At 42.4% G+C, this 17,642-nt stretch overlaps 1 protein-coding gene across 5 annotated transcripts; it reads left to right on the plus strand.

Moving 5' to 3' along the window:
* The first annotated feature begins 994 nt into the window (after positions 1-994).
* Positions 995-17,127, plus strand: ikzf1 (IKAROS family zinc finger 1 (Ikaros)). Of its 5 annotated transcripts, none has more exons than XM_061087189.1 (8): positions 995-1,096; positions 5,470-5,523; positions 5,694-5,807; positions 10,996-11,274; positions 12,777-12,944; positions 14,695-14,820; positions 15,857-15,991; positions 16,423-17,127. In XM_061087189.1, exons 2-8 carry the CDS (start codon positions 5,484-5,486, stop codon positions 17,124-17,126), a joined length of 1,566 nt encoding a protein of 521 aa, XP_060943172.1. In that variant the 5' UTR covers positions 995-1,096; positions 5,470-5,483; the 3' UTR covers position 17,127. The 5 variants fall into 5 exon arrangements, with proteins under 5 accessions (XP_060943172.1, XP_060943173.1, XP_060943174.1 ...); XM_061087190.1 differs by having other exon boundaries at positions 15,860-15,991; XM_061087191.1 differs by lacking the exon at positions 15,857-15,991.
* Positions 17,128-17,642: the final 515 nt, after the last annotated feature.

A 17,642-nucleotide genomic window follows, 5' to 3' on the forward strand; every position in this document is an offset into this window, starting at 1 on the left:
AATTCAACACTGCCCTTCCTCTGTCAATGTTCAATACACAGGCCAACTGTGAAGCCCATAGGTTAAACAGTTGGCAAGATATAAGTCCCACATACAGACAGACAGATGTTTGGGAAATTAGTAGGTTGATCAGTGATGGGAGAAGCAAGGGAGATGAAATATTGGGACCTATCCAAATGTATGTGTACTTCAGTTTCAAGGAATGACTAAATGGAGCTCTCATATGGAAGCCTCAGAAGCAAAACTATCTCCGATGGGTTCGGACTCACAGAATCAGTGGCGGAGTAGTGAAAAGATAACGTAGATCTTCACGATGCTCATCTGCAGGACTGTAACCGCTGGGAGTGAGGGAAGAGGCACTCGGTTTACATGCATCTTAAAAGAGAGCAACTATAGCGCATGAGAGTAAAATGTTAGAAAAGGGAAACAATGTGCTCCGACCCACTCCCGATGGTGGACACCTGCTGATGTGATGAGGTGGGACAGGGGGGCTCTGACACTGAGGGGCTAGAAAGTCTGATGCATGAAAGACTACACACATTGGGGTGGAAAAAACTCATTATGTGGGAAAGGGAAAAAAAAAACCCAGTTGTGTTAATTTCATGGACTGCTTCAGCGTGCCAGAACAGGTGACAGTGGAGGGGGGTGGAGGAGGGGAGGGGGGTGTCCAATATGCAAGTGAGGACCCCCACCACCACCACCAACCCCCCCTCCCCAATCAGCTTCCTCAGTGTGAACGAAATAAATAAACAATGAACGGGTCCACTCTCCTCCTGCGCCTCATCCCATCTCATGCATGGCTGCCAGTGATGGTCTACTGGGTGTCAGCTTTTTTTATTGGCACGGCACAAAGCGGGGTGCCAGGGGCTCCGTGCGTGGAGTGAGCAGACTCGGCCCTGTGGATAAAAGCGAGCAAAATGCCTCAGCACAGCTCAGAGGCGTGAAGTCATGTTGGGCTGGAACGAGGAAGTGCAGTGGAGAGGAGGGGAGGGACTCCGGGCGCAGCTCCATGGGGCCGCGGCGGCGCTGCGACCTTCTGCACATGGAGCCGGGGAGAGTTGGAAGAACTTCATACTGCAAACTCAAGGAATAGCAGGTAACGTGAAACTCCGACGACCGAGCCTCTTCTGCTCCACACTGACCTCGCAGGGACTCTCAGGAGCTCTGGACTCTCTCAGTTTGCTCTCTCTAGTCTTGAGGAGTCGTTTGCGCCTGATGGAAAAAGAGCTCTCCATTAGTTTCGGTGCAGGTGCAGCCTCAGCATCAGATCCCGTTTGCTGCGCGTAATTCTCCTCTGGCAGCACCACATGTCAGTGATTAATGATCCACTTTGGTGGTTTGTTTTTTTTAATCAAATGACTAGAAATATGTCATTTTGAAATCCTAATCCTGTGGAGCCAAGTGTCCGAGAGCAATAAAGGAATGTTCCCTGTTTCCCTTGCGTAATTTTCTTTTGGGAACAGGCGGATAAATTATTTCAAAATGATTTTTGATTTATATAAAAACTTCACAAGAAATTTCATAATTTCATAATTATTATCTGCGCGTTTCTTTATAATTTAAACTTGTTTTAAAACATTTTGCACTCCTGTTATTTATAGCACCTGTTGCAACAGAGGTGCGCACTAAACTTCACGCAGTCTCTATCTGGAGTTCAGCAAAGTACTAAAAAGATGTATTTTGAGATTAAAACTTGTATTAAAATGTACATTTGACGAGAATAAAGATATGATAAAGCGAATGTGAAAATATTTTCGCGCCGCTCAAACAGGAAATCAGTACGCACCGACTAACGCAGCTTTTCATGTCTATGAAATAAATCAATAATCGATAGATCTGATAATTTCCTATCGCTAAAGTCTTTGTGTTCACTTGCTCCATCCACACAGTCTGAGTTGTTAAACGTGTGTGTGTGAAGGAGAGAGAGAAACACACACATGTAGGCAGGACTGATGAAAGTTTTTTACACAGAGGAAGAAAGTTGTTCTTCAACGCCCAGAAAAAAAACAAGACACGAAAGATTTCACAGAAAAACTAATGAGGAATTTGATAATTTTCTATTTTTTTCTGGTTTTGAAGAAGTTGAACCTCTGTAGAAAATATTTTAGACTTCAATTAATCTTAAATATTTATTAGATAAGGAGTTAATTTACTTTTTTACAATTTGTATGAGGTAACTCATTGGATTGCCATTTTAATGTATCATACAAGACATATTAATTCAATATTCTAATTTTTTAATAAGTATATTGGATTTGCAGTTCATATTTAAGTAAAATGCAGTTTCCTTTGTTAGGTTGAAACATTTAAGGGCTTTTTAACACAATCAGACTTGAATGCAAACATTTAATAAAACCTATAACACTTGGACAGAGTCTATTGAAAAGTTGGAAAAGAACCCCGGCACCTGCACTTTTTCACAGCTCAGAGAGAGAGAGAGGTGCAAATCTGTCTGCGGATCCATTATCTTTCTTGTCAGCAGACACAGAAGCAGTAGGGGGGGCAGAGGAAGACAGGCAGTTATTAAAATGATTGTTGTCTGAATAGCAGAGTAGTGAAGTGTGTCAGATGCAAATGAAGGAAACTTCTCCTCAGCACCTCAACTCTCCCCTCACCCCCATCGATGAGCTCCCAGAACACATCCGCTCACACTATGTCTACCCACTTGCACCCATACATTTCATGAATTACTGATGAGACTCTTCATGTGCGTATAGGAACAAAGGTGACCGTGTCGCGTATTGTGCAGTGTAGGATGAACTCTTTTCCTAAAAGTCGATAAGAAGATGCCCATAACTTTATTAGTCCACGTGAAACACATCTTTTCAGTCTGATTAGTTTCTGCCTACAGTGGAAACCTTTAGCAAAGTATACAAGTAATAATAATTAGAATGATGTTTCAGGTTATTAAACACTGATAGACATGGCCCTGGAAAAAACCCTATAATGAATATTATATGTTTTTCTATATCATGTTATCTATTAATAGCAAGGTTTCGTTTTTATAAGCAGAAGCATACAAAAATATTTCCCTTGGACTTAACTCACTCTTATATTTTTCATTTCAAAAAATAAATCAGTCCCATAAAAGTAACTCATTACTTTTGTTACTTTTGTGGAAATTATCAAATTATGTCCTATTGCTTGACTATAAATACGATTAATTAAATGTATTACAAGAAATGTATTTTTAGGTAATGTTTCTTTACGGTTTTGTTATTTCTAAATGTGTCTCTTTTACACTGTGCATACTAATGTATACGTACACACCAGTGTTCGAGCCTCTTCCACAGTACCATGTCTTCACTGGTGTGGTCCCTCAGTATCTGTTAACGGTTTCGTTGTTTCTCATCTCCACCCTGCTCCCTGGTGTAGCTTTTGCACCTCACTATGAGCAGACGCCTCTAACCCTAACACCCCCCCCCGTCAACACACCACCATGATACACGAAACACAGACACATACGCACACACACAGGAGGAGGATCGAGAATTCTGTCAACCCACAAGCCTCTTCCTGCCTCTCCCTCACTCGATGCACTCAGACCTAAACTTTTCCAGTCCCCCCTGCGCTGTGTCTCAAGTCTTTTCTGTGGCTTCATTTTTAAGCGGGTGAAAGGTTCCACCTGCCCACAGTTCACGCATACACACACACACACACACACACGCACACTAAAAATCCTGCTGTTTTTATCATTTCAGTTTGATCCTACTACACAAACGATCAAATAGGTCATGACTGATTTGTTGAATGAATACATCACACATTTTCACTACACTATAGAAAACAGAAAGTGAAAAAAAAAAGTAAAGTTTTCATTGTTTAAAAAGTAAAACTTTAAACTTAGGGAAAAGCACAATTCCAGTCCTGCTAGACTGATGTACAATAGACAACTATACTACAATACAATACAACTAAAGAGTTCTTTGTGACAGAAATATGCGGGAACCATGTAGAAAATAAAAGCCGTTTGAAAATAGTCTCACTTTCTCGAACAAAATAGCTACTTCCTGAATATTCCACGTGCACCTTACTTTCCACATGCCTACGCAAGTAGGTTGTGGCTGAAAGTAGGGACTCTCTTTTTTTTTTATTCTTTCTGTCGAAGCCCCCCCACCCACACATCCGTGTTTCCCATCGCACCATCTGCCCAGAAAAAAGGGCACATGAGAATACACCTCCCGCTGTACCCGACCTCCAAACTCCAGATGCTGAAGAAGCTGCTGCTGCGGAGTCGGAGCTCGGCAGAATTACACGCAACACCCCTGTGTTGTGCTTGAACAATTCATCTGCACCAGTGACCTTTGCCCCCCCCCCTCCCTCACACTTGTGTCCTGGGCGTCTGCAGGAGCTCCTGACTTGACTCCGCAGAATATGGTGTCTTGCGACAGAGCGCCCTGGTCGCTTCCCACTATTTGTTCCAAATGTGTGGAGCCATCTGTCAGTAAAACAGGAAGGCCTAGGTTCCCCTTCTCCCTTGGGCTTGTTTCGCTATTTTCGGGAGCTTCACTTCTCCCTGTGTGGCTGCTTGGACTGGGCAGCGGCCCCACCGAGGGCTTCTTGAAGTGGCGGAGCTGGGGCTGAGGCTGTCGGGCCCATCTGCTGCAGGCTTGAGGGCCATCCATTATTAATGGGGCCACGAGCGCTGGTGACTCCTCAGATATTCAGCCCTGGCCAGAGGTTTGCTTCTGGACTCAACTGCCTGGTCCTGCTAAAAGAATGAATAAATAAAGAGAAGATCTCTGTCCTTTGGCCTGCTTTCTGTCTCTTTTCTTTTCTCTGCACCTTCCTGCTGCATTTGCTCTTCTGACTCTTGCCCTCCCGTCGCCGTCCACTTCTCCGCCGCTATATCTATCATGTTGCTGTCTCCTCCTCCTCCTCTTCTTCTTCTTCTGCTTCTTCTTCTTCTTCTTCTCCTCTCCCTTTCTCTCCCTCTCTCTCCCTTTGTTTCTCATTGTGACTTGCATGCATCTGTGCTCCAGCCGTGGGCTCAGCGATGCATGCTCAGTAAATTAGAGAGAACACGAGCGCCGATCAGCTGGGCACGGCGAACACCCGCATCCCCGGTGACCTGGGGGCCAGTTAATTTTCTGCTTAATTTTGCGGCAGTCAGTTTGCATTTTTGGATGATTACGTGGCAGGAAATTAACAATAAATAACAAATGTGGTCTGAAAGCTCATTCCCGGCGAAGTCACGCTACCAGTGGGCCCCATCAGCTGGAGCCGAGCCACTCTCCAGGCTCGGGCTCTCTGTCAGGCTCGTAATGAAAATGTCTGTGATTCTTTGTAATGTAATGTGGGGGACAGTGGTGCGTCTGCGGCTGTGACAAGAGTGATCTCACCGAGGTGACGGAGTCATGCCTAGATGTACACCTTTTACTCCACTGTGGCTTTTTATAATGTTGTTTCCTCAGCCTGCACTTGATTAAACTTACACGCAAATACATCTCTGTCTCTCTCTCCCATTAGAGTACCTGCACCGCATGGAGACAGAGGAGGCCCAGGAAATGAACCTGATGCCAGGTAAAAGACTACCTACTGCATGATTGAGCCATTGAGCGCAGAAAGTAGATACAATAGGCCCACAAACAGGCTCGCACACCCACCTGGAGGTAATTTTGCTTCTAGTGAATGAAACACATCGAGGGGTTGCGCTGTGAGTGATGGGTGTTTGCTGGTGTGTGTCTCCCCAGGCAGGGACAGCCCCCCTCCCACCGAGGCGTCCGAGGACGCAGAGGAGCCGATGGCCGTCCCAGAGGACCTGTCAGCCGGCTCCACCCACCAGCAGAACAACAGAGGGGACAAAGGTACGTGCACGGCAACATCTCCTCAAATTCACCCACAGCCACTCAGAACATCCCTGGTGCTCCTGTTAATTTAGAGTGTGAGATTGCCACATGAAGTGGAGTGTATCCCATGAAGCAGCCTTTCCCAGCTGTAATGTATTCATTCCCAAAGCATCCAAATCAGAGTAAAACGCTTATGAGAGAAACATCAGTAATATCAAAAGCATTAAAAAGCATAAAGATGTTTTTATAACCTAATCTCATGTCCATCCAGTGGGAGAACTTTGCCATTTCAAATCCCTGGGAAAATTAATTTAAAGCTGCAAAGGGACACATTTAGGTCATTGGCAGAAAAGGTAAAAAGGAAGAAAAAAACTCTTTGATCCATGGTGTGTCATTAATAAGCCGAATCTTAAGGAATAGCTAATGTGGCCTTGATTTGAGTTTGTGAACATCAAGCCAGGGAATATCATGGTGGAAATAAGGAGGAGGCTTTCAAGAGGGAACCACAGCGCTGGTGTATATTTATCTCATGCCTGCTGATGTGGGTGGTTTGTGGAGAAAATGTGAAAAGTTATTCAGACTTAACATTCACAGGACAAATAAGTATTATAACTTTTCTTAATATTATTGTTTATTCATGAAATTCTGAACTATGTTTAAAGTTAAAGGAATGTCCAAAATATAAGGGAGGGTCACGGTCAGCGTTAAAGATGCACTCAGATGGAGGAATTTGCCAAATGTATTAGTAACAAATGTAAAATTGGCACAAAAATAAATATCTCAGGAGCATAAAAATTTGACTTGAATATTGTATTTTCATCATGATAATTAGCTTTACCCGATCGCAGAAAAAAATCCAACATGACAGCTGAAATTTCACCACCCTCCGAGTGTTTTTCTACCTTTCCAGATAACGGCAAAGATTAGAGGCACAGAGTCAAAAATAAAGTAGGAGAGGAAACTGAAATAGGATGTGTAAGAGTTTCCAAAGAAGAAGAACATTGCCATCAGACAGTTTCAACACTCATGGAGATAAAGAGTTCAGGAACAGGGCCAAGCTCGAGACAGAAAAGCGCATCGCTACACCACATAGGTCACACACCTGCACACACACACACACACACACACACACACACACACACTTAACTCACAAATGTGCTTCGTCTGACTTAAGAGCAGCTGAATTGTCATGCAGGAATCTCTGAGTTAATTTGTGTTACACGTTGCTCTGTAGATCCATGTTTTCTACGTCTGTGCCCGTCTCATCTCAGTTGACTGATGGACGTTTAGTACAATCTGGATAAAACAAGAAATAGAGCCTTCAGATAATTTAAACATTTAACTTTCATTTAAGCCACCTAAAGACAGTATCGAGGACACAGCTGTCTGTGTGGTCATCTGACTCTATACCTGACTTTCTGTTCAATCCCGATTCAGTATCATTACTTTGCGTGGGTGTGTGTGTGTGTGAACACGTATCTATACAGGGACAGAGAAAAAGCCAGAAGAGCGAAAGAAGGGAAGTGCAAGTATCTGGTGATCTATGCATCGCTGCCTCTGTGATAAAAGCCTGAATGTGTTATAATTATCACTCAGGATCATGTGCTGCTCAGTTCTCTGTAACGAAAACAGGCAAAAAGCAGAGGTCTGTAAGTGGGACATAGGACCTCAAAGTATTGAATGCTCAAAACCTCAAAACCCATGTTCTTTCCTGTTGCAAATAAGTATTTGCAGCAGTTTGGCATTGCCATTATTGCTATACATTCACAACATTTCAAGTATAAGGTATAAACGTCGACGTTAAAATCTGTTTTGTTATCACATTTTTAAAGGCTCACTATATTTAATTTTTTCTTACTCAGCTATAACTGAAATAAATAAGATTATCTCCGTCCAGTGAAATGATTTCACTTTCAGTGAATAAGACCGAGCCCTCTAGTTCCCGAAAACATGGAGACGAGTGTTTAAAAAAAGAAAAGTGTGAGGGGAAAAGCAGTCTGTTTTTGGTGTTCCTGCAAGTCGTGTGTTACTGGCGTGGTTTAACACATGTGGTTCCACTACCTTGCACACAGGGTTATTTTCAGGCAGTGAGAGCAGCACAAGTCAGTAACAGGAACCTCCTGCAGTCTCCCTGTGTCTCCATGATGCAGAACTAACGCACTTGTTATCGTACTTTGTATTTATCATTGATCTCTGTCAGAATAGTTTGACCATTTCTTTTTGTATGCCAGACAGGCTTCACCGCTATTTTGCATACATATTCACTTGTCACTTCTGTCAGTATTTGTCCTTGCCGTTTCATTTTCAGTTACAGTTACCTGTAATCTGAGAATCAGATCGACACCAGGTTAGAACATTGTTTTTGTGACCTGCTTTGTTTGTCTAAACTAAAGTGTGTTCTGGCAGTTGCTTCCCAAAACGAGCTAATCAGGATGTGTGACCGTGACAAACATGATATAAAGTAAAAAGCCTTCTTCCTTCTCCCATTTTAGTCACAACTTCCCCATATCCATGAGAAGCAGGAACATGGTTCCATTCCGTCTGCTTTTGCAGTCTGATAACCTGAGAGCCTCTCTGCTGTGTTCGAATTTTAAGGAACTGACCTTTACAGATAAAAAAAAAAGGTTTTGTTGCATTGATCCAACTATTAATTTTCCTTAAATCTGTTAGAATGTACAAAATGCTCTGTGCAGATTATGCATTGCTTTACGGTTTTATTTGTTGTTAAAATGAATTTTCTCTGGATCAGTGGCTGCACCTGTCGGAGAAATACCTCTTGGTGTACTGAGGAAGACAATAGTATGAATAAACCTTTTTATTGATTAACATAATTTTATAACTCCCTGATGACATAAGAAAAGTAGTTAAGTTATCGAGAAAATTGTGGCAATTTGATGATTTCGAAAAAAATAAGGCAATAACGTATAAATAGGATACAAAAATCTTCATATTGTCTCCCCTAACCTCACCTTCTAAAAAGGGGTGAAGCTATTGAGCAAGTAGAGAGGTTGAAAGATGTAGTCTTCTTAATAGGAATTGATAAATAATAAGCAGAAGCAGAGGCGTTTATATAGTGAGCTAAAAGTAGGTGTGTATAAGTAAAATGGTTAACGTAGGCAAAAAGTACAATGGTTAAAAAAACTAGCGATAATATTTGATAAGGTGTTAAAATAGATATGTTAGCTCCAAGTACAATGGTTAAAACTGTTGAATCCAAGTACTGACATATCTTTAGGTTATCAAGACACGGCTGAAATATTAAGCTAAAGATAATAAACAATGAAAGCTCAAATTAAGGGAATGGTTTAATTTGTTAAAAGTTATGGCAAAATGCTCAAAATATAAGCGTAGGACCATGTCACCAGGGCAGTGGGGGCACAACTGACATAAACAGTTAAGAACCACCATTGTTATTGTTATATGTAAAACCAGAGATTTCGGAAAAGACACGAAAGATTTCAGTTCAATTCAATCGCATATTATCCCTTTGTGGCACTAAAGGATTATCTTGTCTTATCTTAAAAGCATGACGGTATTAATAGCCTAAGAGTCTTTTGTTAACATATAGATTTCTACCGACATCCTCATTGCGATGTAATTGAATGCATGTGTAGTGTGTGCAGTAAATAAGTGCTACACACTCAGTTTTCCTGCAGTGAAGCCTTTCCTTCTTTCTGCGTGCACGATGTGTGTTTGTCTCATGTCATCTCAGCAAACGACAAGAGAGGTTGTCCTCAAAGTGTCAACAGTTGAACCGATGAGAAGATTGTTTGTACTGCAATAGAAAAAAAGAAAAATCTTGCGTGTTGAGAGATGATTGGATAACGTGAAGCTGGTGATCTTTTGTTGTTAGTTCTCAAATTTTGCTCCACTACCTGCTCTCTATGGGAAACATTCTGTGCAATAGGATATTTATGTTTCCTCATGGCTCTCTGTGAAAATTAGTAAAAGAAAAAAACCTGTTTCAGTTACAGGCTGTTTTACAATTCCCTTCCCGTGCTTCCCTTTCTGTCACTTCTCCATAATTCTTGGTATTTCAGTTAGACAGGGCCCTCTTTCTGAAGCTTCCCCTTTTCCATAGATTCCTATATTTCATGATTTCCCCTTCTTCCTCTTCGGTTGTACAAACAGAGCTAGCGGCATGGGGAAATCAGTCTGCCACCACACCATGACATGCAACCACATTCTGGGACTTGCGAGATCTGTCAGTTCTGTGAAATGAAAGGTTTTCTGGTGGGAAAGTAAGGAGTTGGTCGTTTAACGCAGAGGACACTTCTCTTTTTCTGATCACTTCGGGAACACCAGAAAAAGATCATAGATTTTCCTCTAGTTTCACAGATGATGCAATTCTTATTTTCTTTCTGTACGCTTAAAAGTTCCAAATGTCAGAGGGAAGACAGATCACAAACCTTGTAAATGAACAAGGTGGTGAAGGCCATACACGCATGTCTCTCTCTGTTTGTGTGTGTTTGTTCATCGCACACTGTGGCTCTGATGCACACCGCTGTCGTCCCTAGTTTCGCACTGTTTCCTGTGTCTCTGTTTCCTGTTTATCTTGCTGTCATTCGCCTCACCAAAAGTGTGATAGTGTGAGATGATCTGTGTGTTTCTTCATCTCATCACTGACATCCTCAAACAGTGATCGTGCTCTCCACTGGTGAATCCTGATGAAATATGTGTTGCTTTGTTAGAAAGAAGCAGGAGAGTCTGACTAATCGCCAAATGAGTCAGTCAGGAAGTGATTCATTGAAATAAATCTTACACAAGTATATTAAAAAATATATTTAAAAAGAGTAATTGATAATATGAATGAGATATAAAACAAAAAACAAGTTTCTCACCAAAATAAAATGCCAAAACAATGACACAAAGACAATTTCAATAAATCGCTTAATCAAATTGTTCTGGTAAATTGTAAAAAAAAAAGATACAAATAGAAAGAAAAGAAAATAAGAAGATGAAGAACAAAACCATACAAGTAAAAAAGAAGAGAAAGAGAAGCCATACTCGACCGAAAGCAAAAGAGGGACACTTACAGTGTAAAGTAAAAGCACCAGCATTTTAATAAATGATCACTAAGGTAGTTTATTCTCATGTCACAGTATCAACATCACACTGACAAATTGCCCATCTTCAATAAGTAACATCATGAGAGAAGCATGCTCGTATTCTAAACCGTGGCCCCCCCCCTTGCCCTCTTTTACAGTCTGTAACATTAAAGTTGAGGCTCGCAGTGATGAGGAGAATGGGCTGGCCTGTGACATGAATGGCGTGGAGGAGGAGGAGGAGGAGGAGTGTGCGGAAGACTTGCGCGTGATCGATGCCTCCGGGGCCAAGTTGAACGGCTCACAGCCGCGCCCCCAAGCCAAGGCCTTCTCCTCGGCCGGCGGTATCCGGCTGCCCAACGGGAAGCTCAAGTGCGATATCTGCGGGATAGTTTGCATTGGCCCCAATGTGTTGATGGTGCACAAGCGAAGCCACACTGGTAAGCCAACCTGCACTACTTCATGCCCTTCCTTTGCACCCATGTTCACTGTCAGTATGAGAGGCTGGATGAGGGCTAGAAAGGTGTCTGCTGCGGCTCCTCCATAGGTTCAGACTCTAAATGGCAAAAATAAACATTATCAGAGTACTTGATTCCGACAAGCAATACAACAGCACATATAGTCTGCTGTGGATTTGTGTTCTCTATGCCTACAAAATAATAATTAGAAATAGTCATAACTTCAGAGCCTGTACTTATGATTTCAGACCCTTAAACGTAGTTGTGGTGGCATGCCTGCATTGGGCTGTATGCATGTACAGCCTCCTATCGTGCGTGAAATAGACTTTGAGCGTGACATTAGTTTTCATTATTGTTCATCTAAATGACTAAATTACCACATGACAAGCAACTGGTCAAATTATCTTGCGATAAAGTATCAGAGAACAACTTGGTCCGAAAAAAATGGGGAAAAGGCTATCTGCTGCAATTATATGGAATCTCCACCAAGTGACAATTATCTGGCTATTAAAAGTATTTTCAAATTTCAAAATTGATATTCTATTGTAATGGAACCAAACCAGTGGTGGGGAACATTTTTGAAAAAGGCACTTAACTGTCAAGCTTTAGAAACTAATGAAACTCAAAATGGAAGAAAGGAACACCAGACTAATGTAAATGCAAAAGAAACTACAATAAAGGATATAATGAAGTGCCTCCTATTTAAATAGAAAATATTCTGTGGTGAGTCTTAGCTCCTGAAATGCATTTTTAATGAATTTCCTCTTTTATATATTTTTGCTGCTTCACTGGTGACTCTTATTTTATGGGGGGCCTTTGAAAAAAAAAGCCATATTAAAACCTTCTCACAGAATGCCACAACACTCAGAGAGGCTGGATATTGGTTTATTCCAGAAGCGCTGATCAGGAAGACTGGCTCTCAACACAAAGTGTTTCCTTCGCTTTATTCAAATGAGGCTGAATTTGCATTGTGATGTGCCGCTCTTATTTTAGAGATGAAGAAGAGTAAAAAATGAGATTTTCAGATCAAATTGACCTAGGCAATGGTGCATTACGGAACTGGCAGGCTGAGTCTGAAAGGCTCTTGTTCGATCAGAGCGCCAGGAGTCGGCGGGGCCGGGGGAGCAGGGAGAGACGGAGTGTCACTCTGCTGTGAAACCCTCCTGCAGGCTGCTGGATCGCTCTCTGCCCCGGAGACGCTCCATCATCCGGCTTGTTCTGGCGCTCGGGATGCTTGTAGTGCAGTGACCCGGCATTCCCACAGTAGCAGGCTGCTTCTTCTCCACATAGAAAAGAAAAAAGACATTGTGTTGTTATTGTTGTCAGATGAGGAATCAAACATGGTGACATTAGGGAGAGCAGTGCAATTAGGAGAAGCCTTAAAAGCCATAAGTAAAAAACACAAATGGGTGCTGTTGAAAACATACAAGTGTGTTATCGGCCTCTTTACAGTAAAGTGTGTCTGTTGTGTTCTTCCCCCGCAGGAGAACGCCCTTTCCAGTGCAGCCAGTGCGGTGCCTCTTTCACCCAGAAGGGTAACCTGCTGCGCCACATCAAGCTCCATTCGGGGGAGAAGCCCTTCAAGTGTCACCTGTGCAGCTACGCCTGTCGCAGGAGGGATGCCCTCACCGGACATTTACGCACCCACTCGGGTGAGTAGGCACAGGCCGCCCCCACACTGCAAACTTCTGCACTCATGACATGTTCTTCACACAGCGGCAGCTCGGGGCTACAGTACATGAGGAAGTTGACAGGGTAGATATGGTGTCACTTTTATTGCAAATGCTTTGCAGAAGTATGTGTTAATGAAATGATTTGCTTGTAAACAGTATACTCTTGCAAAGCCTGCTCTGAAAGTGAAAGGTTAAACTGCAACATTACAGCTGGAGACAATTTTAGAATTTTATCATGCAGGTTATAATTGGTTTAAATACAACAATGGTCACAAGTATTTTGAATTATTTGTCCAATGCACTTTTTAAGTCTCCACAAGTTGAGATGCACTTGCTACTAAATGGAATGAAATGAACAGTAAAGGCTGCATGGAAGGTAAGGCAATCAATTAAAAGCTTACAAACTGTGGCAAGCTCTCATGCTATACTTGATATATGCAATTAAATATGGTTATAATATAATTCATATAATTTAATTAGTGTTAGGCTAATAGAACAATTTTTGTTATCGTCAACAAATCCCATAAAAAGACCTAGAACCAGTAGTCGTGATTGAAACTTCCCTACCCCATGACTCCTTTGGTTACTTTGTGAACTTTTAAAACCAGGTCGCATACACGCAGGTTCATACAAATAAAAAAAATCCTTCATGTCCCAAACCAGCTAGTTACTGTAATTTTTAACACGTTATTTAAATGTCAGTAAACTGTGCATTTTCCTGTAACTTGTTTGAGCTGCGGATGAATACATGCTGATGAGTATTAATTACACAAGGAGGATGTATGTGGACATCTTTCAAAGGAAAATTACACACGGTTTCTATGCTATTTTGGACAATTACAGAGCTCAATGCTATAGTGGTGACTCATACACAGGGATGTAGACACAGTTTTAGTCATACTGAAGTCATGAGTAATTTATTTTCTTCATAATAATTTAACATATTTTATTTAACTTTTCATTTATAGATAGATAGATCAAATCACCCCATAATAATAATAATAATAATAATCATAATTTAAAAATCAACATCAAAATCCTCCACAGAGAAAAAGTAAATCCGCTTATTATTTAAAAGTAGTTCAATTTAAATTGACTCCATACAGGAATCTGTTCATAAAATACCCGCTCTATGTAAGCTTTTATTTGTAGAGTGTAAAATCCCCTCAAATTGCTTCCAGAATTCCCCCAAAAATACACGAGAAGTGACCTCAGCACTTACAGGTTAATTTTCTCCAAGTTTTTTGCACTGGACTTTCCAGGGATCATCAGTGTGAGTTCTGCTGTCAGGTCTTTCCTGTAGGTGGTGCTCTTTTCTTTGTCTGACCACTGTAAGTGCCACAAACCCATTTGGTCTTCTTCTATTTTTTTCTAATCAAAGTGGACGTATAAAATCCAGCACATCACCACGACAGAGCACAGAGAGGAGCAGAGAAAGTTAACAAATACATTTTTTTAAACATCTTCAAGGCACCTTACTCCCCCAACATCTGCTCCCCGGGCGCCGTGCCTGGCTGCCCACTGCTCTGTGAGTTCACTGTGTGTGTTGGGTCCTGCTTTGCTCACACGGATGGGTCAAAACCAGGGGACAAATTTCACCATTTGCATATACTGTGTCTGTGCATGTGTGTGGGACCAATAAAATGAATCTTGATCTTGATCTTATCATTGTCTTGGCAGTACTTTCATTGCTCTGTTCATTCTGATGAACTGTTTCTTTTTGTTGCAGTTGGAAAACCCCACAAGTGTGCGTACTGTGGGCGGAGCTACAAGCAGCGCAGCTCTTTGGAGGAGCACAAGGAGCGCTGTCACAACTACCTCCAGTGCATGGGGCTGCAGAACAGCATCTACACAGGTTCGTGCCTCGGGAGACGCTCGCTTCTCGCACTTCACCCAAATCTGATGACCTACTTTCCCCTGAGCCCAGCGCTCTCTATACATGTGTACCATATTTTTAGACTTCTTCAATAAGTGTGATGTTGTTCTCTTTGGGTACTTCATGTCATGCCCATTTGAATATTGTAACAGTTTAGGTGCATGTGGGTGGGGAAAATGGCAACAGGCTAAAAAGTCACAGACACACTGTAGCTAGAGATTCCATTATGCTCATCTTTTATTGCTAACATCCACTTCAACCTGACGAAGCCGACTACCTGTCAAACATGAACTAAACAGAGTCCAGTTGTCACCTCAACATTCAGTCACGAGTTGGAACGAGAGGAAGAGTCCAGTATCACATCCGTCCACAGCAGGGCATGCTTCCCAACTAACTTAGAGCACAATACGCAGTCTGATGATGTTGTGTCTCTTGTATCTAGGCAACACATAATGTCTTAAAGGTTCAGTGTGTAGAATTTAGTGACATCTAGTGGTGAAGTGGCATGTTGCAGCTGAGTACCCCTCACCTCACACTCCCATTCCAAACATGAAAGAGAACCTATGGTCGCCTTCAGTTTTCATAAAAACTCAAAAGGTGTTTAGTTTGTCCAGTTAGGACACTGTAAAAAAACATGGCGGAAGACCTGCTCAAAATGTAAATATGAAGTACTTAAATATAAAGGGCCCATTTTATGGTAACAAAAACAACAATTTGTACAATTGATGATTACAGGTGATTACACACTAATGAAAACATCACTAGGATTATTTGACATAACATTTTTGACAATAGATCCCTTTCACCTAAATCATACACACTGGACACTTAAAGGCACATTTCAAAATTTCGGCTGTGACAATATGCAACCAAAATACATTACGTCGCTTTCATAGTGTGCTCTGTGAGACAAGCATCACCAGGCATGTGTTATCAGGCACCAGTTCTTCGCTTTAAACCGTACGACCTCAGAATACATTGACTCTGAAATCTACCTCTCTGTCTTGCTTTCCAGTAGTAAAGGAAGAAAGCAACCAGAATGAGCAGAGGGAAGACTTAAGCCAGATGGGATCTGACAGAGCCCTGGTGCTAGACAGACTAGCTAATAATGTAGCTAAGCGTAAGAGCACTATGCCACAGAAGTTTGTGGGTAAGGGCTGAAATCTGCTTCCTTTGATTGAAACCAATACAATGTTACTTCTGAAAGCTGCTTAGATGAAGCTGTTGTGTGTTTTGTGTTTGTTAGAGGCCGACTCGGCTCAGCATGCAGTATTAGAGAAAAAAAGTTAATTTCTGCAGCTCAGCCTGATTAGGAATTTGTGCCTGTGATTTGTTTGATTGCCTGTAGATTATGAATTGTATCAATATTTCCTGAGTGTTTAATAGTGGATATTATTTAAAAAATTTAAATCGGATATGAGACGTTTAGTCATTAAGAAACAGTAAAAGTGAGTTATTTTCCGACTCAGCTAGAGAGGAACAGACACAGTGTGTAGACAGTGGAATCCCAGAGTGTAGGTGAGAGTGAGAGTGTGTAATCAAAGTGGAACCTTCACATTGCTCCTCTCTCTGGCTCTTCAGGTGATAAACGTCTGTCCGACCTCTCCTACGATGGAGGAGCAGGCGAGCTCATTCAGCCCCACGTCATCGACCAGGCCATCAACAGTGCCATCAGCTACCTGGGAGCCGAGTCGCTGCGGCCTCTGGTCCAGACCTCTCCGGCCTCCTCTTCTGACCTCGGCCTCGGCTCCATGTACCCCCTTCACAAGCAGGTGACCGAGTCCCACGTGGGCCACAACCTGTCTGCCAAAGACAGTGCGGCCGAGAACCTGCTGCTGCTCTCCAACTCCAAGTCTGCCTCCAGTGAGAAGGACGGCTCGCCCAGTCACAGCGGCCAGGACTCCACCGACAGCGACAGCAACAACGAGGATCGTCCAGGCAGGGCGACCTCCGGCCTCATCTACCTGACCAATCACATGACTTCGGGGGGGAGGAACGGCGTGCTCCCTCTGGTGAAGGAGGAGCAGCAGAGGCAGTACGAGGCCATCCGCGCCAGCATGGAGATGGCCTCCGAGGGCTTCAAGGTGGTAACCTCGGATGGGGAGCAGGTGAGGGCGTACAGGTGCGAACACTGCCGCGTCCTCTTTCTGGATCACGTCATGTACACCATCCACATGGGCTGCCACGGCTTCAGAGACCCCTTCGAGTGCAACCTCTGCGGTCACCGGAGCGAAGACCGCTACGAGTTCTCCTCTCACATAACGCGAGGGGAGCACCGTTACTGAGCCCTCACACACACACACACACACACACACACACACACACACACACACACACACACACACACACACACACAGACACAGTTCAAGTGTACATAGTGAAAAATGCCACACATACTCTGAGACATGCATCTGATAGAAATGCATAGAAAAACTAAATGTAAAATACACTGTTATTGTCTGAAAGGTTTTTCTTTTTTTACACGAAGATTGCATGTATGTTAAACACAGATAAACGTATACAATTATTAAAGATATTGCTTAATTTTCATTTCAAAAACCATGCTCAAAAGAAAGACTTGTTATTCATTTGTCTTTTGTAACGACAGAAAAGGAAGACGACACAGCTGAGGTACTGTGTGCCGCTTCGTACACACAATTTAAATCATTTATCTACAGTTGCCACTTGTATAAAATGTATAAATGTTACTTTTCTTTTGGAAAACCAGGCAGCAACTTTTTTTCCTAGTTTTAAAATAATAAGGAGCTCCATCCCTTCATTAATGCAGTCATTTAGTGATG

Source organism: Limanda limanda, chromosome 15 (genome assembly GCF_963576545.1).
Source record: "Limanda limanda chromosome 15, fLimLim1.1, whole genome shotgun sequence".
Classification (NCBI taxonomy): Eukaryota; Metazoa; Chordata; class Actinopteri; order Pleuronectiformes; family Pleuronectidae; genus Limanda; species Limanda limanda.

What these genes read in the sequence shown, in the direction of transcription:
- ikzf1 (XM_061087189.1), top strand. Translation starts at nt 5,484, where the DNA reads ATGGAGACAGAGGAGGCCCAGGAAATGAACCTGATGCCAG. An exon ending in GAACAACAGAGGGGACAAAG is followed by an intron (nt 5,808 to 10,995) that starts GTACGTGCACGG and finishes CCTCTTTTACAG; the next exon opens with TCTGTAACATTAAAGTTGAG. An exon ending in GCAGAACAGCATCTACACAG is followed by an intron (nt 14,821 to 15,856) that starts GTTCGTGCCTCG and finishes CTTGCTTTCCAG; the next exon opens with TAGTAAAGGAAGAAAGCAAC.